The sequence below is a fragment of the Python bivittatus genome, unplaced genomic scaffold (genome assembly GCF_059951505.1).
Source record: "Python bivittatus isolate LINGU-HERP-01145 unplaced genomic scaffold, Pbiv_v1 ctg000220_np1212, whole genome shotgun sequence".
NCBI classification, from domain to species: Eukaryota; Metazoa; Chordata; class Lepidosauria; order Squamata; family Pythonidae; genus Python; species Python bivittatus.
In genome coordinates, this window is record NW_028277048.1 from 20,774,632 (window position 1) to 20,794,658 (window position 20,027).

The 20,027-nt window shown below is 42.7% G+C and overlaps 1 protein-coding gene across 1 annotated transcript; it reads right to left on the bottom strand.

Annotated features, from left to right (window-relative positions):
- Window positions 1-1,548: 1,548 nt before the first annotated feature.
- CELA1 (chymotrypsin like elastase 1) lies at window positions 1,549-12,528 on the bottom strand. Its single transcript, XM_007420739.3, has 8 exons — window positions 12,421-12,528; window positions 10,168-10,250; window positions 9,421-9,521; window positions 7,553-7,678; window positions 6,402-6,538; window positions 5,190-5,335; window positions 3,600-3,749; window positions 1,549-2,001 (listed from the first exon to the last, which is right to left on the bottom strand). Exons 1-8 carry the CDS (start codon window positions 12,458-12,460, stop codon window positions 1,984-1,986), a joined length of 801 nt encoding a protein of 266 aa, XP_007420801.1. The 5' UTR covers window positions 12,461-12,528; the 3' UTR covers window positions 1,549-1,983.
- Window positions 12,529-20,027: the final 7,499 nt, after the last annotated feature.

A 20,027-nucleotide genomic window follows, 5' to 3' on the forward strand; every position in this document is an offset into this window, starting at 1 on the left:
AGGCTATTTTGCAAACAGTTTGTGGTGTTTGGGATGTGGTGTTCCAGATGAAACAGGCCCAATAGACAACATCTGGGATGCTACAATTAACTGTGTCCATTTTGGAAGATTAGCTTCCAGAAAAGTATCAGACAACCTCCGGCTTAACCAGATTGACATGGTCTGGGGAGAAATGACATTGTAAATTGTTCTGTTCTGACAGATGTAGCTTTTGCACATGCCTAGCAGCTGGTTCATGAATGTGTAAACTGTAGTCTTGGTAGTCATTTTATGAGAGCATTCACAATATTCCTTCATGGTTCAAAATGTGGTTGTTGATGGACTTCCAGGGGAGGTATGGCAAACTGAAGATGGCTCTGTGAAAGTGGAGCTGACAACCACAGCAAAGACTGAGAACTGGTGTGTAGACTGTTTCCTTGGAACCTCTCTGGATAAGGGGAGAACAGGAGATTGCCCACATGTGCTCCAGATGGCCACTGCTCACAAGGAGACTGCAAGACAGGGGTTTTCTGCTGGTTTGAGCACTGGGAGATAATGGGATCAGCCATCTTGCTTGCAACCACAGCAGAGCCTTTTAAAGGACACTAAATTCACAAACCTCACTTTCTAATCATTTGGAAATTGCCTACTAACCATCTTAAGGCTATTATTTATTTATTTGTTTATTAATCAAATTTATATGGCCGGCCATCTCACCAAAGGTGACTCTGGGCGGTGTACACCAATCCAGTAAAAACAGCGCATATATAAAAACAATCATGTAAATATATAAGCCTGGCGTGGCCAGGAGCTGCCTCGCATAGAGCCAGGCCTCGTCAGCAGCAGGAGGAGGAAGATGAAGGTCAGCTGGGAGCGGCAGGGATGGCAGGGCCAGCAAACGCAGGGCAGCAGTGCTGGCGGGCTGGCAGGGTGAGCGGGGTGCAGGGCAGTGGGTACGGCTGGGGCTTTGCACTGTGGTGCTGTGGTGGCTGGCCGCAGCATGGGGCTTGAGGCAGCACTCCTCAGAGATGGCGGCACTAGGGCTGAAGTAGAAGCCTGGGGGTGGTGGCAGCCAGCTAAGACTGCTGAAGGCCCTGGGCCTCTACTTCAGCCCCAGTGCTGCTGCCACTGCCAAGGAGTGCCACTATGCAGGGTGACCAAAAGGGCAGAGATGGTGGTGGGGAGATGGGTGGGGGAGTTGAAGTGCCCCTGCAGTTGTAAGTGCAGGCGGGCTGCCAAGCGCCTGAATTTTGATCATGCGACCGCATATGTGCTGCAACAGCCATAACTTTGGGGACCAGACATAACTACCATTTGTTCAGCACTGCCATAACTTCAAACGATTGGTTACGAATGGTTGTAACTCAAGGACTACTGTAATCCAGCCTTCCCTAGGCAGATATGTGGGACTACAACTCCCAGAATTCTCAGACAGCATGGTCAAATATGAGAGTTACAGTCCTACGCTGTTGGAGAACATCAGCTAGGGGAAATCTGTTCCCTACCATTAGGGTACATAAAGACAAAAGAAAACCTGTGATATTTTGGTATTGATATAATGATGGAACATTTCTCAATTTCTGATGTTTTAATTGCACAGATATAAAATAGTGAACAGATGGTCTGATGCAGAACTGTTTAATTTTTTTAGAAGAGTTTCAGGTACAACACTTCTATAAACTGAAGAAGTATAGCATCCTCTTTTTTATATATATAATATTTCATTGAGATTTTAAAGATACATATTTAAAAGTTAGAAATGAAAAAGGAAATTTGAAATAGAAAATATATAGAAAAGGAAAAGAAAAAGTAAAGTAAAGTAAAAGAAAAAAAGATAAGAAAAATAGATAACTTCCAATCTATCTCTGGTCTTAGAAATAATAAGACTATCATAAGTGCTAGTTCTTAATACATTGAATAGGAACAATTCTTTGTCAAAATATATCCCATTACATTAGCATCCTCTTGATAAAGCCCCCAGTGACAGTGGGCTCTGATGTAAATTCAGTTTGCGTTAATTACCTGGAAAGAAGGAAAAGGAGAAGATTATTATTTGAGGGGAAAAGGAAGTTCTTAAAATGCCAATAACTAGTCACAAATGAAACTTGTGGTAATGTGATATCCAAGCAGGTATTCTGGAGTTCCAGCTGACCAAAATGCCCTCACAAGAACTCCTCCCTTCCTCCCTTCCTTCCTTCCACCCTTCTTTTTGAAAAATGAACAAATGTACACTAAAAACCTTAGAATTAACTGGGAAAAAAAGTGACTACAAATGCATATACCCACCCAAAATACATTTGTGATCTTTAGGAGAAATACAAACATTTTAAACATCCATATTCACTATTTCAGGCCAAAATGACATCTCTACAGATAACAGTAAGATTTTTTTGGAAAAGCAGGGTTAATATAGCTAAAGGACAGTGACTAGATTTACTCCCTGGGACCCCACCCAGTGAAGGTATCCAGGCTGCGGGAGTGGCTTAGCTCTAGAACAAGCTTCCGTTCCTATTTTGTAGATGGTTTCTTGTTTTGGAAACGAGTTGGGCCATCTCTGGACATGCCCTAAGTCATACAGGGGCTGTGAGAGCAGACAGCAACTTGAAACTGTGGCTGTACAAACATGACTGACTTTGCAGAATGTAGTCTTGTTTTCTTCCAACCCTCAATTTGTGGTTGATACACATGAATCAAACTTTTATTTGCTCAGTCCTACCCATCATTACTGATGGGTTGTGACTTTTTGGTATGCCTTGAATATTACATTTTGTTAATGATTTATGTTCATTTATTTTTTTATCATGGATGTTTTATATAGCTATAATGAGGTCAACACCAGGTTCAGTGTATGCAATTAAATGAATGAATAAGGAAATAAATCATTACAATTGTTTTCCCACCCACATTAATTGCTTCTTCTTTCTGTTGGTACTCTGAATCCTTTCTTTTAAGGAAAAGACTCGGTGGAAATAAATAACTGTCAGACTTTCACTAATACACACATGCGCGCGCGCACACACACACAGTATGCCAAACTGGCTCTCCTTTACAAATCTTATTTATGATTAAATGGGTACCACAAAGTTGGACTAAGCTGGCAGTCTAAGTGCATTGTTCAACAATTCTTCAAGTGTGGCACCCGCCATATGGAATGATCTCCTATGGAGACACCATTGGCCCCAACTCTTTTGCCTTCAAAAAAAGCAAAAACAAAACTGGGTTTTTCCTCAGGTGTTAGGCTAAGATGACTGGAATCCCCATCTGGAAGAGGTATGAATGGAAGATTCTGGTTGCCTATTTACATCTGGTTGGATTTTAAATGAAAATCTCTATCTTGTTTTGGTTTTGGTCCATCGTTTGCCATCTAATATTGGACGCAGTGTTTGAATTGGATGGCCATATCATTTATTTAAACAAACAAACAAACAAATAAGGCTGAACAGAATCAGCTGTGAAAACTCCCAGAGTTTGTCTGACCTTTTCCTTTATCTGGTTCCCATAAGAGCATTTCTTGACCTGCAGAGTATTCTGTGCACTAGGCCAGGGGTTGAACTCAATGATCAGTAGAGACTTGTCCAACCCTTACATGTGACAATTCTTTGATTCTATAGCAAACTTACACTATTCATCCAGGAAATATAAGCTGAGACACGGGTGAACACAGTTGGCTTCCGGTAAACGTTGCATCCAGAGCCGGAAACAAAGCTAGTGACTCCATGGACGACATATCTGCCATTCACCAAGCAGTTTAAAGGCCCTCCAGAATCCCCCTAGGATACAAAGCCAAGATGGGAGAGGTGCATCACCAAATATATTGTGTTCTCTGATTTTTCTACAAAGCATAAAATACCTGCTGAAATAAACCAAGGTAGGGCAATGTGCGGCCTGCAAATGAACCACCAAGTCGGTACTGTACAGTGCTTTCTAAGCAGTTGATTTAAGAGGGCTTTTGCAGTATGATTGTTTTGGAGAAATTTGGTTTCCTTAGATATTGCAAGTAAAGAATTGATAAATAACCAAATCCTCAGACAGGATCCTATCACCCATTCTGGCAAGATTTATTCTCGAGGTAAATTTGCCTGAAGTTTCTCAGATAAGGAAAAGTTCTTCACTTAGGAAACAGATATTGGATGGGGGATTCCTGGCTTTGCAGTCACACACTTGAAAAGAATCTTGGAACTGTAGTGCAGGGTTTCTCAACCTTAACGACTTTAAGATGTATGGACTTCAACTCCCAGAATTCCCCAGCCAGCATTACCAAGGTTGGGAAATGCTGCTGTAGTGGATTGCAAGCTGAAAGTGAGTCAGCAGCCTGATATGGTTGCTGAAAAATCAGATGAAGTGTTATGCTACAGAATAAAAATGGAATGTTAAAATCACAGGAAGGAATAGTTTTTCTTTGCTCTGCCTGGGTCAGACCCCACTGCAAGTTCTGCATCCAATACTGGACGCTCCATCTCAAGAACGATTCATAGAACCTGGAATGGGTGCAAAGCAGAGCAATGAGGATGACCAAGCGTCTGAAACAAAGCTCCAGGAAGAGAGACTGAAGGAACTGGCAACATTAGCTTAGAGAAATGCAGCTTAGCTTTGCTGAATTTGCACACTTGCTGCCAAATTAAAGTGGTTTAGGGCAGGGCAGAAGGCTGGGCTAGATAACATTTTTGTGGCAGGCAGTGACCTTCCTGAAACTCCCTTCTGTTGCGTAATGGAATGCGAGAATGGCCTTGGAAGGGGGGGGAAGAGATGCCACCTAGGCAATGATCAGATAAAAGGGGGAGGAGCCTGCAACTGAGTAACAGGCAGAGAAAGAAACTTGGACCCGCCCCAACTGATCAGGCAGTAAAAAGGGACAGCGGGAGATTTGTACTTTCAGACTTGCAAGATTGTTGTCAGCCCTCCCAGGTGAACCAAACAGGAAACACAACCAGACGAGCTACTTCTACTTTATTGTTAGGCTATGTTAACAGAACCTTGCAAGTCTGAAAGTACAAATCTCCCCCGCTCCTTATTTACCACCTCAAAGTTAGGGTGGTCCTTCCTAAGTTTCTTTCTCTGCCTGTTACTCAGTTGTGGGCTCCTCCCCCTTTTATCTGATCGTTCCCTAGGTGGCATCTCTTCCCCCCATCTTCCAAGGTCATTCTCACATTCCATTACATCTGTTAACGTGCACATGCTTTTTATAGCAAATGTTTGTAGCATGAGGTTACCTGGCATCCAGCACGTGTGCCATCACCTCCAGCACACACCATGGTATTCTTAACTGTCGAGCCCCAGTAGGATGGACTGGAGCAGATAGCATGATCCACGACTGGTAGATAGGCTTGCTGCAGAGTTGATGCCAGCTGCCCATTTGCTGTACAAAAATGCCCAGAGTAATGGTGTCAGCATTCTCAAGAAGAGTAAGCCCAAACCTCATTTTGACTTCCCACCTTATGAAATGAAAGGAGGAATTCCCAGTGATGAAGAGAATAAGGTAGGTGTGGGGAATCGTTGGTTCTCCATATACTGCTGAACTGCCTCACCATTGGCCATACACACAGGGATGGCTGGGAGCTTTAGTTCAACAACATCTGAAAGACCACATGTCCCTCATCTTTGATGCTGTGGATAAGTGGATTGCCTATCTGGCTTCATTTTTTTTATTTCCAAGGCCTCAGGATCAAGCTCAGGCAAAGCAAAATGGCAGATCTATATAGCCAGTAATGTAGAGGTGAAGGTGTTGGACTGGGAGCGAGAAGGTTCAGATTCAAGTCTTCAGTTGATTGGGTGATTTTGGCTAGTGTCAGCCCTAGGAGATAGACCAGACCCAAAAATCAACTCTACAGGAAGACTAGAATGATACTATAGTGGTAGACTATAATAACAGCATCTTGTAAGTCTGATTGGGCTTCTCCTCCTCTTCTTCCTAAACCCCAGCAGTCAGGGAGGAGCCAGCCTGAGCCTCTTCCTAATATTATCGCTGTTCTCAGGACTTGAGGAATGTTTTTGTCCTTTCTTCTTATATAGCGATTTCTGAATATTTGCTTCAGGGCCACCTCTTTGGCTGTCAACAGCAGCCACTCTTTTTTAGCATAACCAATCTGACAGGGAAATTATAGCAGAGATAAAATTAGGGGAAAGCCACTGATCATTATCCTGAACTCTCAGTAGAAAGGCAAGTATTGGTGCAGTAAAGAAATACATCTCTATCGGCTTGCAGAGTGCTTACTTGAATAAGGTTCTTGGTAGACTGAATCTTAAGATACGTTAGAATTCCATATAAATTTTTACCACCACTGATAGTTATGATCTTATTTGATTGATTGACTGATTGATTGGGACCAACAAGACTAACAACTTAAGCACCTATGTCTCTGGGCCATCTAATGATGATCTTCTTACCATCCCTTGTATATTGTGTGAATTTTAATAATACTCACTTTTGGTTCTGCCCCAACCAGTGATGATACAATTATTATTGTTGGGCAGGATCTGGCCAGAGGGAGGCAAAGCACCAAGCTGCACGTATGTGTTCAGAGTTGCACTTTTTGAAAGACGGAGCAGTGCAATGTCAAAGCTGCCAAAGAACAGAGAAACCAGAGAAGGAAGAGAAAGAAGAAAAAAGAAGCAGCAAATTGAAGATTTGTCAGAAACAAGAATGTGGGCCTGTTCTGGATTAAATGGTTAAGTGGCATATATACCACACTAGTTCTTCTCACTGCCCACTGACTTCAGCAATCAGCTGGAGCACTGCAGTTTCCAAACCAGCATTCATGATTTGGCAATATATGTTTTTTGTGCCTTCACGTGAGTCTTGACTCCTGGTGATTACATGAACAGGTTCATGCAGTTTTCTTGGCAAGGCTTTTCAGAAGTGGTTTGCCCTTGCTTCCTTCTTCCTACGGCTGAGAGAGAGTGACTGGCCCAAGGTCCCCCAGTTGGCTTTGTGCCTAAGGCGGGACTAGACTCCCAGTCTCCTGGGTTCTAGCCTGATGCCTTAATCACTACACCAAACTGGCTCTCTTGGCAATGGTTAGGTATCTCCAAATACTAGAGACACTTCTTTCATTTCCTTGATGCAAATCATGGACAGACTGTATGGTTAGCAATGGGTAGAAGTCAGTTGCATCCAATATTTGGGCAATTTGGTAAGCCACTGCCAAAGTGCAACAAAGCCTTCAAGGACAACCTGGGCAGTAGTACAGCACATTCAGCACTTAACTATCTAATGCAGGGTTTCTCCACCTTGTCAACTTTAAGACGTGTTGACTTCAGCTACCAGAATTCCCTAGCCAGCATATGCTAGCTGGGGAATTCTGGGAGTTGAAGTCCACACGTCTTAAAGTTGACAAGGTGGAGAAACCCTGATCTAATGGTTAGGCATAATTGCAATCTATGTCACAGATGGGAACCTCCTCATTGGTTTGGCTTCAGATTAAGAGGCGGGCCCTACTCATCAGGAGTATTCTTTGAGAACAACCTTCAATGAAGTCTCAGTGCCCCAACGTACCTGCTGACCTAAAAGAGTTTTGAATCCCTGGCTTAGAGTACATGGGTAGGACTGAGCAATTTTCAGGACAACTCCACTTACCCTCCAGCAACATTATTGCTGTTCCAGTTTGGATGTACAAAGATCCGTTCCACACTTAGGATCTGCTCATTGCCTTCGTTCTGATAAATGTTGTGGTCCCCAGCCACCACACGGAAATTCATTCTCCTATAGATAAGAGAGCAAGAAAATGGGACAGAGTTGTGTTACCAATTTGGAATCTTTCCACAAGCTTCAACAACTTCACTTATAAATATTGTCCAATACTGAACAGAAGCAGCAAAGTACTTGAGGTAAATAAGAGGTTCAGTTCATGATAATTACTAGGAGTCACTTCTGACTTTCATAGCACTTGGTAGCCTGTGAATATGCCCCACTAAACAAAGTTTTGAGTGCAAAGTACTATTTTGGATGGAGTTCATTCAAAAATATACTCAACTAAAACATGGTACTTATAAAGATGGGTAAAAAGTTGTTTGCAGCCAATTCTTTTCTGTCAGCCTTGAGAGGCAGTCCAGACCAGGAGCACAACCAGGAGTACTTGCTCTATCTTTATTGCAAAGTTACTTTAACAGAATCTTGCAAGGCTTAAAGTATTTCTCCCCTGCTTTCCTTTTAGTCTCTGGAAAATTAAGAAGGGTCCCTTCTGAAACTCTTTCCATGCTTTTCCCTATCTGTGGACTGAGCTGCCTCTTCTCAGACCATCACCTAGGCTGTTGGTCTTTATCCTGTCTCCAGAGGTCATTCCCACATACCATTACATTTTCCCAGAAGGATTCAAGGCATAGTTGCTTTATTAATATTTTGCATTGGTAACCTAGGGAACTCAAGCAGTTGGAATAAAATCAACCAATCACAGAAGTCATGTTTGCACAATGTCTTCTATTTCAAAGAATTTAACTTTCTTTCTATGGAAAAACATCCTGAAAGGCATTGATGAAGGTGAACAAAGTAAGAGATGTGAGTAGAGGCTTTCAGGGAGAACTGGTCAATAGAAAGTTTAATCTGACCAACAGTAAAAGTAATCAAAATATGTTGATTCCATTAGATGGAAACAACTGACACTATTTATGATGTAGGGATGTAAATGATCCACCACTGAATCGTGTTGGAGAGTCTGAATGATTGAAACACATTTTGGAAGAAGCCAACAAACAAAATCAATTTCACACTGCTCTTCTAGCCCAGTCTCATGAGGAGCAAAGTACCTTCTCTCTTCTCTCTTTTCCAGAAGCTCAATGATTGTGATGGAATGGTGTTATGAAGCTGTGCTAGGGGAGATAAGCGTGTTCTTAGCCCCCAGCAGGAGTGTGGGAAGTTTAAGAAGATGAGACTGGCACCACCCTAAGGAATTCATGGTGTTTTGGCTTACTGGCTTGGGAAGTTAGATTCAGTCTGGAGAGATTTCTGTCTTGAGGTGGAAGCTAATAAACGCAACAGAACTGTATCTGCATTGTCTCATGGAGTTCTTTGGGCTGAACCTGACAATGATGGAACAATGGTTAGGGTGTGGAACTAGGGGTCGGAAGACCAGGGTTCTAGTCCATTCACAGCCATGGAAGGTGACTTGGGTCACTCACCCTCTCTCTCAGGTCAACCAGACTCACAGCACTGTTGTTGCAGGGGAAAATGGGAAGAGGAACATTATGTATTCCACTTTTCCCTCCTGAATGAAAAGTAGGATATACATCTTATAAATAAATAACAGTGACCTACTTTGAGGACTTTCTGTCTTCCAAGGAAGCCCAAGGAAGAAAAAATACATTTCATATTTTCAGTGTTACAGATATTGAGAAAGCCAAGAAGAAAAATTTCTGCACAGGACCAGTCTAATGTTAAGCCTCCTTCCCTGGAGAAGAAGAAATCCCCAGGGGAAAAAAACACCCAAATGCCCAGTTGTCCTCTGTTACCTGTCCACACAATGAGCAGCTGTCATCACCCAGTTTCGTTTCACCAGCGTCCCACCGCATGTGTGATACCATTTCCCACTGGAAGAGTACTGAAGGGAAATCTACATGTGGAATTGCAGAGAGAGTAAGAGCGAGAGAGTCCTGAGTTCCTTGTCAAAAAGTATTCTAGACAGAGTCATTAAAGTGGAGGTTAGGAACTGTTCACTTTAAATGATTAAAGCAACCGCATCATTTACAAGGCTTGCACAGCTACTTTGAAAGCAGCTCCTGGCTGGTTCCCCATGCGTGTCCATGCACAACCACTATGCTTTGCTGACCATCCCACCAATGCTGAAAACGGGATGGCTTTCAAAGCAATTGCTCCATAGAGTGCCATGTGTTGCAAATGCTTTCCTTTGGATTCCTGCACCAAATAGGAAATTGGATTCAGTGGCCTAAAGGTTTCCTTCCAAATCCATGATTCGAAAGGTTCGTTCCGCATGACTGAGTAAATGCAGATTGGAGATGTCTCAACAGTTGTATCTAGAAGGCATAAACGGATGATGTTGTCTTTAATGCACTGCTGATCTGAGCTGGAACTCATATTTTCAACCTTTTTTGCAACCTTTTTTCTGCTTGTTCCAGAATCTTTTTCCCTTTGTCTTCCACTTAAAATTGGTTCCCCACTTTATCCCTGTTTTCACTACCTATTAAGATGCAAAAGGTGGAAAACATGGCCTTCAGCTCCTGGAAAGAAGCTGTTTTTACCTGTGATGGCCATGAATGCTTCTTTGCCTCTTGGCCCCCAACAACACGTCCATTTTCCACTTGTGTTTCCTCTGAGCAGCAGCCTTTAAGAGTAAAAGGAGTCAGCAGCATAAGCTCAAGTTATTGCAGCCATGAGACAGATGGATGGATGGATGGATGGATGGATGGATGGATGGATGGATGGATGGATGGATGGATGGATAGATAGATAGATAGATAGATAGATAGATAGATAGATAGATAGATAATGTTTTTTAATGGCAACTTGAAAGAACTCAAGAATTGATCCCGGGAGGCCACCTCCTATGAGCATATCATCTGTACCATTACAAGCTATAAAATCTTTTGCATTGAAAGGAGTGACTCTGCTTAGGATATCATGAGGGGGTATGGTCCAGTTCTATCTGAGATTGTCTGCTTGTCCACCTGGGCAAGTTAAGGTACCCACTTTGAGGGAAGGGAGACATACTTTACTGCTATCCCATGCAATGTCTCTTAAACATTGGTATAAATACCATGGAAGGGATGCAGGAGCATCTCGGTGGAATGCAAAGCTGCACTTCCCCAGATATGTGAGAAGGCAAGCCCCCTTGCAGCCTTTCAGTTCAGTTCTCACACGCTGCAGACATTTTGAGCCTGGAGCAACTACTGGCCCAGCTCTCTGCTTTCATTCTCCATCTGCACTGGCCAAAGAGCAGAAAAGGAAGGCCTGCCTCTGAACATCCAAGCAGAAGGCCCAGATGGTGAGCCTGTACTGAAACCCACAAGCTTAGTAAAGGAGATGCTAAATGCTGGGCACCTGATCTCTATCCATCAAATTGGTTTTTTTCACAGTCCAGGTAGATCATCAAGCATCTACTTTCCATCTTTATTCTGCTGCTATGTACATAAAAGGGTTAAGGCTGGAATACCCAAAGGTCACTCCTTTTGAGATTCTCCATGCTAATTACCCACAGTATTTTTTTTTTCAATCACTCTGGAAAATTCTGGGTCCTTCTGATAGATATATCATGGGTTTGGGAGTTCTTTGAGCTTGCTTCTCTTCCTGCCTACATTTCATTACAGTACCAGGCTAGGTAACATCATCAGTGCAGGGGGGAGTGGACTTTGCTGGCTGGTTATAGATGGTAGCTTGTTTTCCCAGCCTTGACTGGGGCCTTGTTTCTTCCTTGACCGCCTTTTGGGTGGGGTACTTTTTCTCCTTTGAACTTGTTTATCTAGTTCTGGTTCCTGCTTATCTGTGTATTGGTTGATACTGGTTGAGGAAGGGTGTGTGAGGATGTTTGCCTCTTTCCTTGGTCTTTGATCACTTCCTTTCTTGAATGGTCTGTTGATGGAGCTTATTTTAATGTGTCAGTGGCTGATTCGTCAGAGTGCCACACCGCTAGGAATTCCCTTGCATTTTGGGAACAGCTTGGTCTAAGATGGCTATAGTTTCTCAGCTGAAATTGTAACTGACCTTGTCTTGAATCTGGTTGATAATAGATCATGTAAATTCTTGCTTATTGTTCTTTTTTTTTTCTCTCTCTCTCTCTCCCTACGACTGCCTGTCTTTTGTCCCATTTTTGCCAGTGAAAAGTTCTTGATGTTTGCTGATATTTAATCAATAAACATCAAGCTATACTTTTGCTAGCTGAACTGAGTTGCATGTGTGTTTGCTATGCTCTGGATAAAGGAATTGAGTGGGAGTATGCTGGTGCAAACTAAATTGGAAATTATCCACAATCATTTTCCAATCCTAACTAAATAGTTTAATTAAAGTGAGTGTATTGCTTTGATCTGGGTGTAGTTGCCTTTTTTCTGTAGTTCCCTTTCACTAATAAACAACCCTTCCTTCCTTCCTTCCTTCCTTCCTTCCTTCCTTCCTTCCTTCCTTCCTTCCTTCCTTCCTTCCTTCCTTCCTTCCTTCCTTCCTTCCTTCCTTCCTTCCTTCCTTCCTTCCTTCCTTCCTCTACTAACAAGGAAGGGAAATCTGGGCTTCTGGAATTCCTCCCATCTCCTTTCCCAGCTGTGGCCACAACACCCACTGTATTTTTTTTCTGCATTATGGAATAACCTGTTGTGTCAGTCTGTATATGCGTGGGGCATTGGGAAGCCCAGGGTGGACAGGATAAGGCCAGATGGACCCCCCAAATTATCTGTAAAGCAGCTTCATACATACGTACATACATACATGCTATTTTGAGCAGCAGCTAAACATTCTCAGTGTTGTATGCTCCCTCCAGCCTAATGGAAAAACTCAGTAATACTTACTGCAAAGGACAACAGCGGTGAAGATTAAAAGCCTCAACATGGCGAATGAGTGCTTGTTGCCCTGGGGTTACAGCTCCTTTTATACTCAGGAATCCAAGGTGTTCCACATAGTCTCCTTTAATCCAGCCATTCTTGGTGAAGATGGGAAGAAGCACAGCTGCCTTGGAAACACAAACACTAAGTGGCCTTGCACCTTTCCATGGACCTTGGCCCATACATTTCTATTTACTCTCTGTTCTATGAAGGATGAACTTGAGAAGTCCACTGGATTAACCGGAGTTGCATATTTTCTTTGGAACAGAAGCAAGGCTGGAGTTCACATCAGGAAAATGACTGGCTAACATTTTAGGATTCTGCAAGGAAAACAACCGTGTCATTCTTTGGGCGCTATTACAGTAGATAACATATTGATATTAATATTATTGCTAGGTGACCTTGGGCCAGTCTCTCTCTCCCAGCCCCAGGAAGCAGGCAATGGCAAACCACTTCTGAAATCTTGCCAAGACAGCTGCAGGGACTAGGCCAGGCAGTGGCCAAGAGTCAAGACTGACTTCAAGGTACCAAAAAATAAAAAATAAAGGAAGATTCAGTTTATTGAATGTTTTATAATGTTTATGATGTGCTAGGATGGAGTCTTCTGTAAACTGCTGTCCCCCAGGAGGTTGGAACGAAAGTCTCAACATCTCCTGCTGGTGCGGCTTAGGAAATTTGCTTTTGTACCAGGCATAATATTTCCATTGGTCACAATCACATAAGGAGTGCACATCAAGGAGCTAGGGTACTTCTACACACCTGGCTAGAAACTGGCCGAACTTGAGTGAGTACCCAAATGCAAATCTGATTAATGCCACCTTACCATATTGCATTATTCTGGCTGGGAAGTGAATTCAGCTGGATCCTTCTGCACCATAAAACAAGGAGTTCAACATCAATATCTCTTATTCTTTCAGCACTTCTTTAATTAAGAACATTTCTCTTTTACCAATTGAAAACTGAAAGCCAAAGCCAGACACCAGCTGCAGATAAAATGAATGGGAAAATGATAACAGATGTGGTTGTACAATCAAGGGCAAGACTCACATAAGACCCATGAAGCTGGGCATTAAATCAGAGTTAAGCAGCATGTCACCCTTTATTTCCGATGTTGTCATGTCGCAAGGCCCATCGTCCCTCACCACTGACCAAGGGCTGCTGGAAATTGGATGTCGACACTACCTGAAGTGCCTCCTGTTGCTCATCCCTCCGTCTCTCTGAAGAACCAGCATTCCATACTGGGGGCAATAATATTAAAAGCCTACTTTTTTACCTACCACCCACCTAGAAAAGTGCCTCATGAAGATTATGGTCTTCATAACTAGGTTATCAGAAAGAGTGTCTTGGACCCATTTGTGAAAAGTATTCTCTTTGTAATTGTATCTTTGGGTGTTGTCTGTGTCTCACAAGATTGGGGCAGTGGAGATTTAAAGTAAAACAGCAGCAGCAGCATGCTGATATCACACCTCGTTCTCTCACATCTCTCATCCTCCCTTCATCGCTTCCAGACAAGGCAGCGAAAGTCCTTCATGAAGGACTGGATGAGGGACAATAAAATGAAGATCAGTCCAGACAGAAGTCCAGTAAGCGGATGGTCAATTGTCTATCCAGGTAAATGATGTCCAGTTTATATTGCAAAAGATTGCATTATCTCACTCCAAGCCAGCCTTCCTGGAGTTGTTGGGCCTGCCATACGAATATGACTACAACCTCCCACAATTCCCAGCCGCCATGGCATTCTGGGAGTTATAATCCAGTGCATTTGGAGGGTGACAGGCTGGGAAAAGCTGATTACTGGACCTGCATATGAAAGAGACTTAGCCAAATGTTACATCAGCAGCAGCAGCAACAAAAACCTGGAGTGGCACGAAAGAGAAACAGATTCAATGAAACTTAATAATGTGTTTTAATTTACAAGCAAATCTCATCTGGGAATGGACAAAGAAAGAATCAGTTAAATTACTGTACAATGATTGGTTTTTGACCTGCCTGTTTTTACCCCACCTACCACAGGGGTACCCAGAAAAGGTATTTACTTCCAGACCAGGTGTAATTTCTTCTTTTATCTTCCATGGTCTCTCTCCTAAAGGCCCTGCCAGGAAAGGTTTTCTAAGAAAAGACAGCTCTGGTCTGCATTTTGCCCAACAATAAATCCAGAATCATTTCTCACCCTCTCTGACAAACATTGGTTTCCCATTTCCTCCTCCACCACTTTGGAAATCCACGGAATTTCAATTTGGCTTTTAAGTTTCCCATTAGGAATGTTGTACATGTTCAGAAAACCACTACATTATTTTTAATGTGTTTCTGTTTGCACTTCTGGTCAGGGACTGTAATAAAAATATATATATTCAATATATTCACTACTTTATATAGTTTTAAAGGGGAACCTTTAATGGGAGGATGAAGCTGTCATTGCTCACAAATTGTGATGGCTCCACTGAACCTCCATGTTCAGGAGCAGGATACCATTGAATTCCAGGTCACTAGGCAAAACCTGTGAGAGTTGGCAGTTGCCTTCGTGGAGTTTGTCCTGTGGCCTTCCTGGACACATTCATAATTCTGCAGAACTTTTTACAATTGTATCAGATACTCCATGGTCTAGAAAAATATAACTTGGAAAAATAAATACCAAATAAATAAGTACAGTATACATTATTTTAAGTTAGAACTTACATTGCAACATTTTCTGGGCATAAATATTTACATGCAACATTTTCTGGGCATAAATATTTATCCACTTTTGTCCAAAAAACTCAGATGTACAGTACATATTTATTCTCTGAATACTTTTTTAACAAACAAGCTTGAAGGAACCCAGAACACTTCTTGACCCTGACTCGCAGTACGTCTTGTTACTAAATCTGAGTTTAGTAGTGGGAAAACAAATTATCTACAAAACCAGTATTTTGGAAAAATATGAGTCCTGTCTAAAAAAAGAACCAGTTCCCGTTTTTTAAAAAACTAACATTAACCCCTAGCTATAATTAGAAAGGGACTCCAATCCCTTGATGTTATAAAGGAAACTGCCATAAAGCATTATTCATATTTTAAATACAAATACAATACTTTATTTTTTTGGTATGGAATGCAAATGCATTCAAGACGAGTAGTATTTGTCCTCCTCCTTGCTTTCCTAAAACTTCCAAGAACTCCCAAAGTCTGCAACAATCACAACATATAAAGACAGACTAAGGTAATCAAAGAACAATACAAGACCACAGGCATGCTTAATCAATTAAGCATAATTAATTAATAATCAATCAATCAATTAATCAATCAACAATAACAATGACCCCTCCCAGCCAAGATACAGACCGTGCTGTATTTACAAATCTACAAGCTGTGATGGCTTTTATATGTGAATGGGATATCTCTTACCACCAACAGGACTTTGTTGTGCCCCACGATGCGAGTGCCCAAGGAGCAAACACCAGGCGTGTGTCTTGTTTAGCGCCAGGCGCTGCTGAGCACCTGAGCAACTCAGGAATTACATCCGTCGCTCTGCTTTCTTGCTGTCTTTAGTTGATCAGCGCATCGTGTTTCAGGGAGAGAACATCTGTGGCTGTGTGCACTGCACTGCGATTTGCAAATAGAACATTTGCATGCTTTTGATTCAGTATGATGTTTTCTCAAGTCTGTTTCACCTGCTCTGTACCCTGTGCCTGTTCCTATTTTCAAAAGAAGTCAACTGTTCCACCTGTAGCCGGTGGGAGCTAAAGAGAGCTATAGACGGAGCTTTGTGGGGATAGACGTGACTTTAGGTCCAACGGGCCATTCGGGTTAGCCTGGTAGTTCGGATTGGAGTCACAGAGCACAGGTTGCAAAGCATTGATCCTGAAGGACAACTGCCTTCCAATCATCTCTGCTTTAGGTGATCTCATGAAACTTTTTATTAAAGGTTTTGTTTCAATTGGACTTTGAAGAAGCTGGATAGAAAGCGCATTGACACTTTCAGAATTTAGGGTTGGAGAAAACTCCTGAGAACTGCATGGACAGCCAAGGAAACAAACAAATGAAGCACTGAACAAAGAGTTCTCACTCAAGGTACAAATGACCAGGCTCAAATTATCCTACGTCAGACACATTTTGCAAAGACCCAGCTCTCTGGAAAAGTCTCTAATGCTGGGAAAAGTGGAAGGAAAGAGAAGGAAAGGGCAACCAGCAGCAAGGTGGATAGACTCAGTTACAGTAGCAATGGGTACATCTGAAGGACCAGGTTAGGGACAGATCTTCATGGAGAAAATCAATCTAGGTGGTCACTAAGAGCTGACACTGACTTGATGGTACCTAATCATAACCGTCAATTTGTTTCAAATAATCCAGTTTCTTTCACACTCACCAAAGACCGAAATACTGATACTGTGAGAGGAGATTATCTCAGCAAGGCACATTGAATGGCTAGGACATTTGGGGATATTTTTTTCAAAGAAGTGGCCACACACACGTACCTTCTCCCAGTCCCCTCTTGTTCAAGTATCTGGGTGAACAGATGTATGTCAGTTTAAAACGGGTAGGCTATCTTACTTTGTGGAAACAGGGGACATGGTCCTCCCTTCTCCGTGTAACAGCTCCACCTTTGCAGAGATCTGGAGCTCAACTTTTGTCACTCTCGCCCCAGATTCCCTTCTGCATTTTGCTCTGTTTAGAAGTTTTCATGATTTAGCAGCACCAAACTGAGCCTTCTTGGGCTTCCTATCCTCCTTGAGGGATTCCCACTGATGAGCGGGCTGAGACCCAGCACAAACTGTTTCTGGAACTAAGAGGGTTTGCAAAATCAGACGGTGATTTTGGTGCTGCGCTTTGTGATTTGAAATCTGAAATATAAACTGGGAGAAGACAAAAGGATCTCGGCTCAAATATTATGCCACAGGCAGGCAGTAATCCTTGACCTTTGGGCTTGCTGACTGAGCTTATGGGAGAGTAGTCCAAGCACTTGGAGTGGACCAGATTGCCTATTCCTGCCTTTTGGGAAGTCTGCTAAGGTGCAAGTAAAACCTTCAAAATCTCTCTCTCCCTTTAAGGGAGGGCCCAGAGTAAGTGTACCTTTGTTCCTCTGCTTAAGTGAACAAATCTCCACAGTTGATGATTGTTACTTACTGTCTACTCAATGAACTGTTGTTACTACCTAATTTTGATGCACCTCAATTTTTGATGTGTGTGATTTAATGTCTTTCTGAAATGCAGTTGAGTTTGAGGAAGTCATACGTAGATTTTTCTGAAATGCCATAGAGAGTTCAAGTGTTGGAGCCACACGCACAGTTCAGAAGAACTGAAATACTGAGTAACTTGGAGGCAACATTTTCAGTAGTTGTATGTCTTCTGTCACTTTAACTTGATAAAATGCAGGAGGGGATTGCCATTGTTTTCCCCTGTGCAGTATGAAATTATGCCTTTGCTGTTGTCACTAAAGTGATCATCCACCTCCAGCATCTTCCTATACCTCTGCTGCCCAATATAAATGCCTGCTTGCTCTAGCTGGTCAGCTGGGAGTATATACAGTGCACTCGGAAAGTATCCAGACCCCCTTCACTTTTTTAAATTTTGTTATGTTGCAGCCTGATATTACAATCGTTCAAATTCATTTTTTTCTCATTAATCTACACTCAGTACCCCATAATGACAAAGTGAAAACAGAATTTTAGAAATGTCTGTAAATTTATTAAAAAGGAAAAACTGAAATATCACATGTACTTAAGTATTCAGACCCTTTACTCAGTACTTTGTTGAAGCACCTTTGGGAGCAATTACAGCCTCGAGTCTTTTGTGGTATGACACAAGCTTTGCACACCTGGATTGGGGGATTTTCTGCCAATCTTCTTTGCAAATCATCTCAAGCTCAATCAGGTTGGATGGGGACCATCAGTGGACAACCATTTCCAGGTCTCTCCAGAGATGTTCGATTGGGTTCAAGTCAGGGTTCTGGCTGGGCCACTCTGGGACATTCACAGAGTTGTCCCTAAGCCATTCCTGTGTTGCCTTGGCTGTGTGCTTAGGATCGTTGTCATGTTGGAAGGTGAACCTTCAGCCCAGTCTGAGGTCCTGAGTGCTGTGGAACAGGTTTTCATTGAGGAGATCTCTGCCCTTTGCTCCATTCAGCTTTCCCTCAACCCTGACCAGTCTCCCAGTCCCTGCTGCTGAAAAACACCCCCACAGCATGATGCTGCCACCACCACGCTTCACTCTTCAGATGGTATTGGGCAGGTGATGAGCGGTGCCTGGTTTCCTCCAGACATAACGTTTAGAATTGAGGCCAAACAGTTCAATCTTGGTTTCATCAGACCAGAGAATCTTGTTCTTCACAGTCTGAGAGTCCTTCAGGTGCTTTTTTGCAAACTCCAAGCGGGCTTTCATGTGTTCTGCACTGAGGAGAGGCTTCCGTGTAGCCGCTCTGCCATAGAGGCCAGATTGGTGGAGGGCTGCAATGATGGTTGTCCTTCTGGGACTTTGTCCCATCTCCACATAGGATCTTTGGAGCTCAGTCAGAGTGACCATCGGGTTCTTGGTCACCTCTCTTACTGAGGCTCTTCTCCCCTGATTGCTCAGTTTGGCCAGGCAACCAGCTCTTGGAAGAGTCCTGGTTGTGCCAAACTTCTTCCATTTGAGGATTATGGAGGCCACTGTGCTCTTGGGAACCTTCAGTACAGCATAATTTTTTTGCAGCCTTCCCCAGATGTGTGTCTTGTGTGTCAGATCCTGTCTCTGACCTCTGCAGGCAGTTCCTTTGACCTCATGGCCTTTGCTCTGATACAGTATGCATTGTCAGCTGTGGGCCTTCTATAGAGAGGTGTGAGCCTTTCCAAATCACATCCAATCAATTGAATTTACCACAGGTGGACTCCAATCAAGGTGTAGAAAGACCTCAGCAACGATCAAGAGAAATGGGAGGCACCTGAGTTCAATTTCAAGTGTTGTTGCAAAGGGTCTGAATACTTATGCCAATGTGATATTTCAGTTTTTCCTTTAATAAATTTACAGGGATTTCTAAAATTCTGTTTTCACTTTGTCATTATGGGGTACTGAGTGTAGATTAATGAGAAAAAAATGAATTTGAACGATTGTAGTATTGGGCTGCAACATAACAAAATTGAAAAAAGTGAAGGGGGTCTGAATACTTTCCGAATGCAGTGTGTGTGTGTGTAGGAAAGGTGGAGGGAAAGAGAAGGAAAGGACATGAGCCAATGGGTACATTATTGGAAGACCTGAAAGGCCCAGTCTATGACCTTGCTGGCTCCATCTAATCTTACTGGACAAGTCCTATATAATTGCATGGGTAACTTTATTGTTCTGAACACAATATAAAAATACACTAAAATGCTTAAGGCAGAGCTTGCATTGCACATACTTGGAGCACCATTCAATTTTTATCTCACCTGTCCTGCAGCCAACTCAAGATCCAGCATATGCTGAGGCAACGGGTTGCCTCTTGTCAGCTGACTGTTGGCACACAAGGGGAAAAGGGCTGAGATGATGAACAGATTGTGCCCAGTGAAGATGGGGAGGCTTCAGCTGACCATTTTGAGAATCACTTGTTTAAGGTAGATATATTGTTTTGACTTAATTCTAGATTAGCA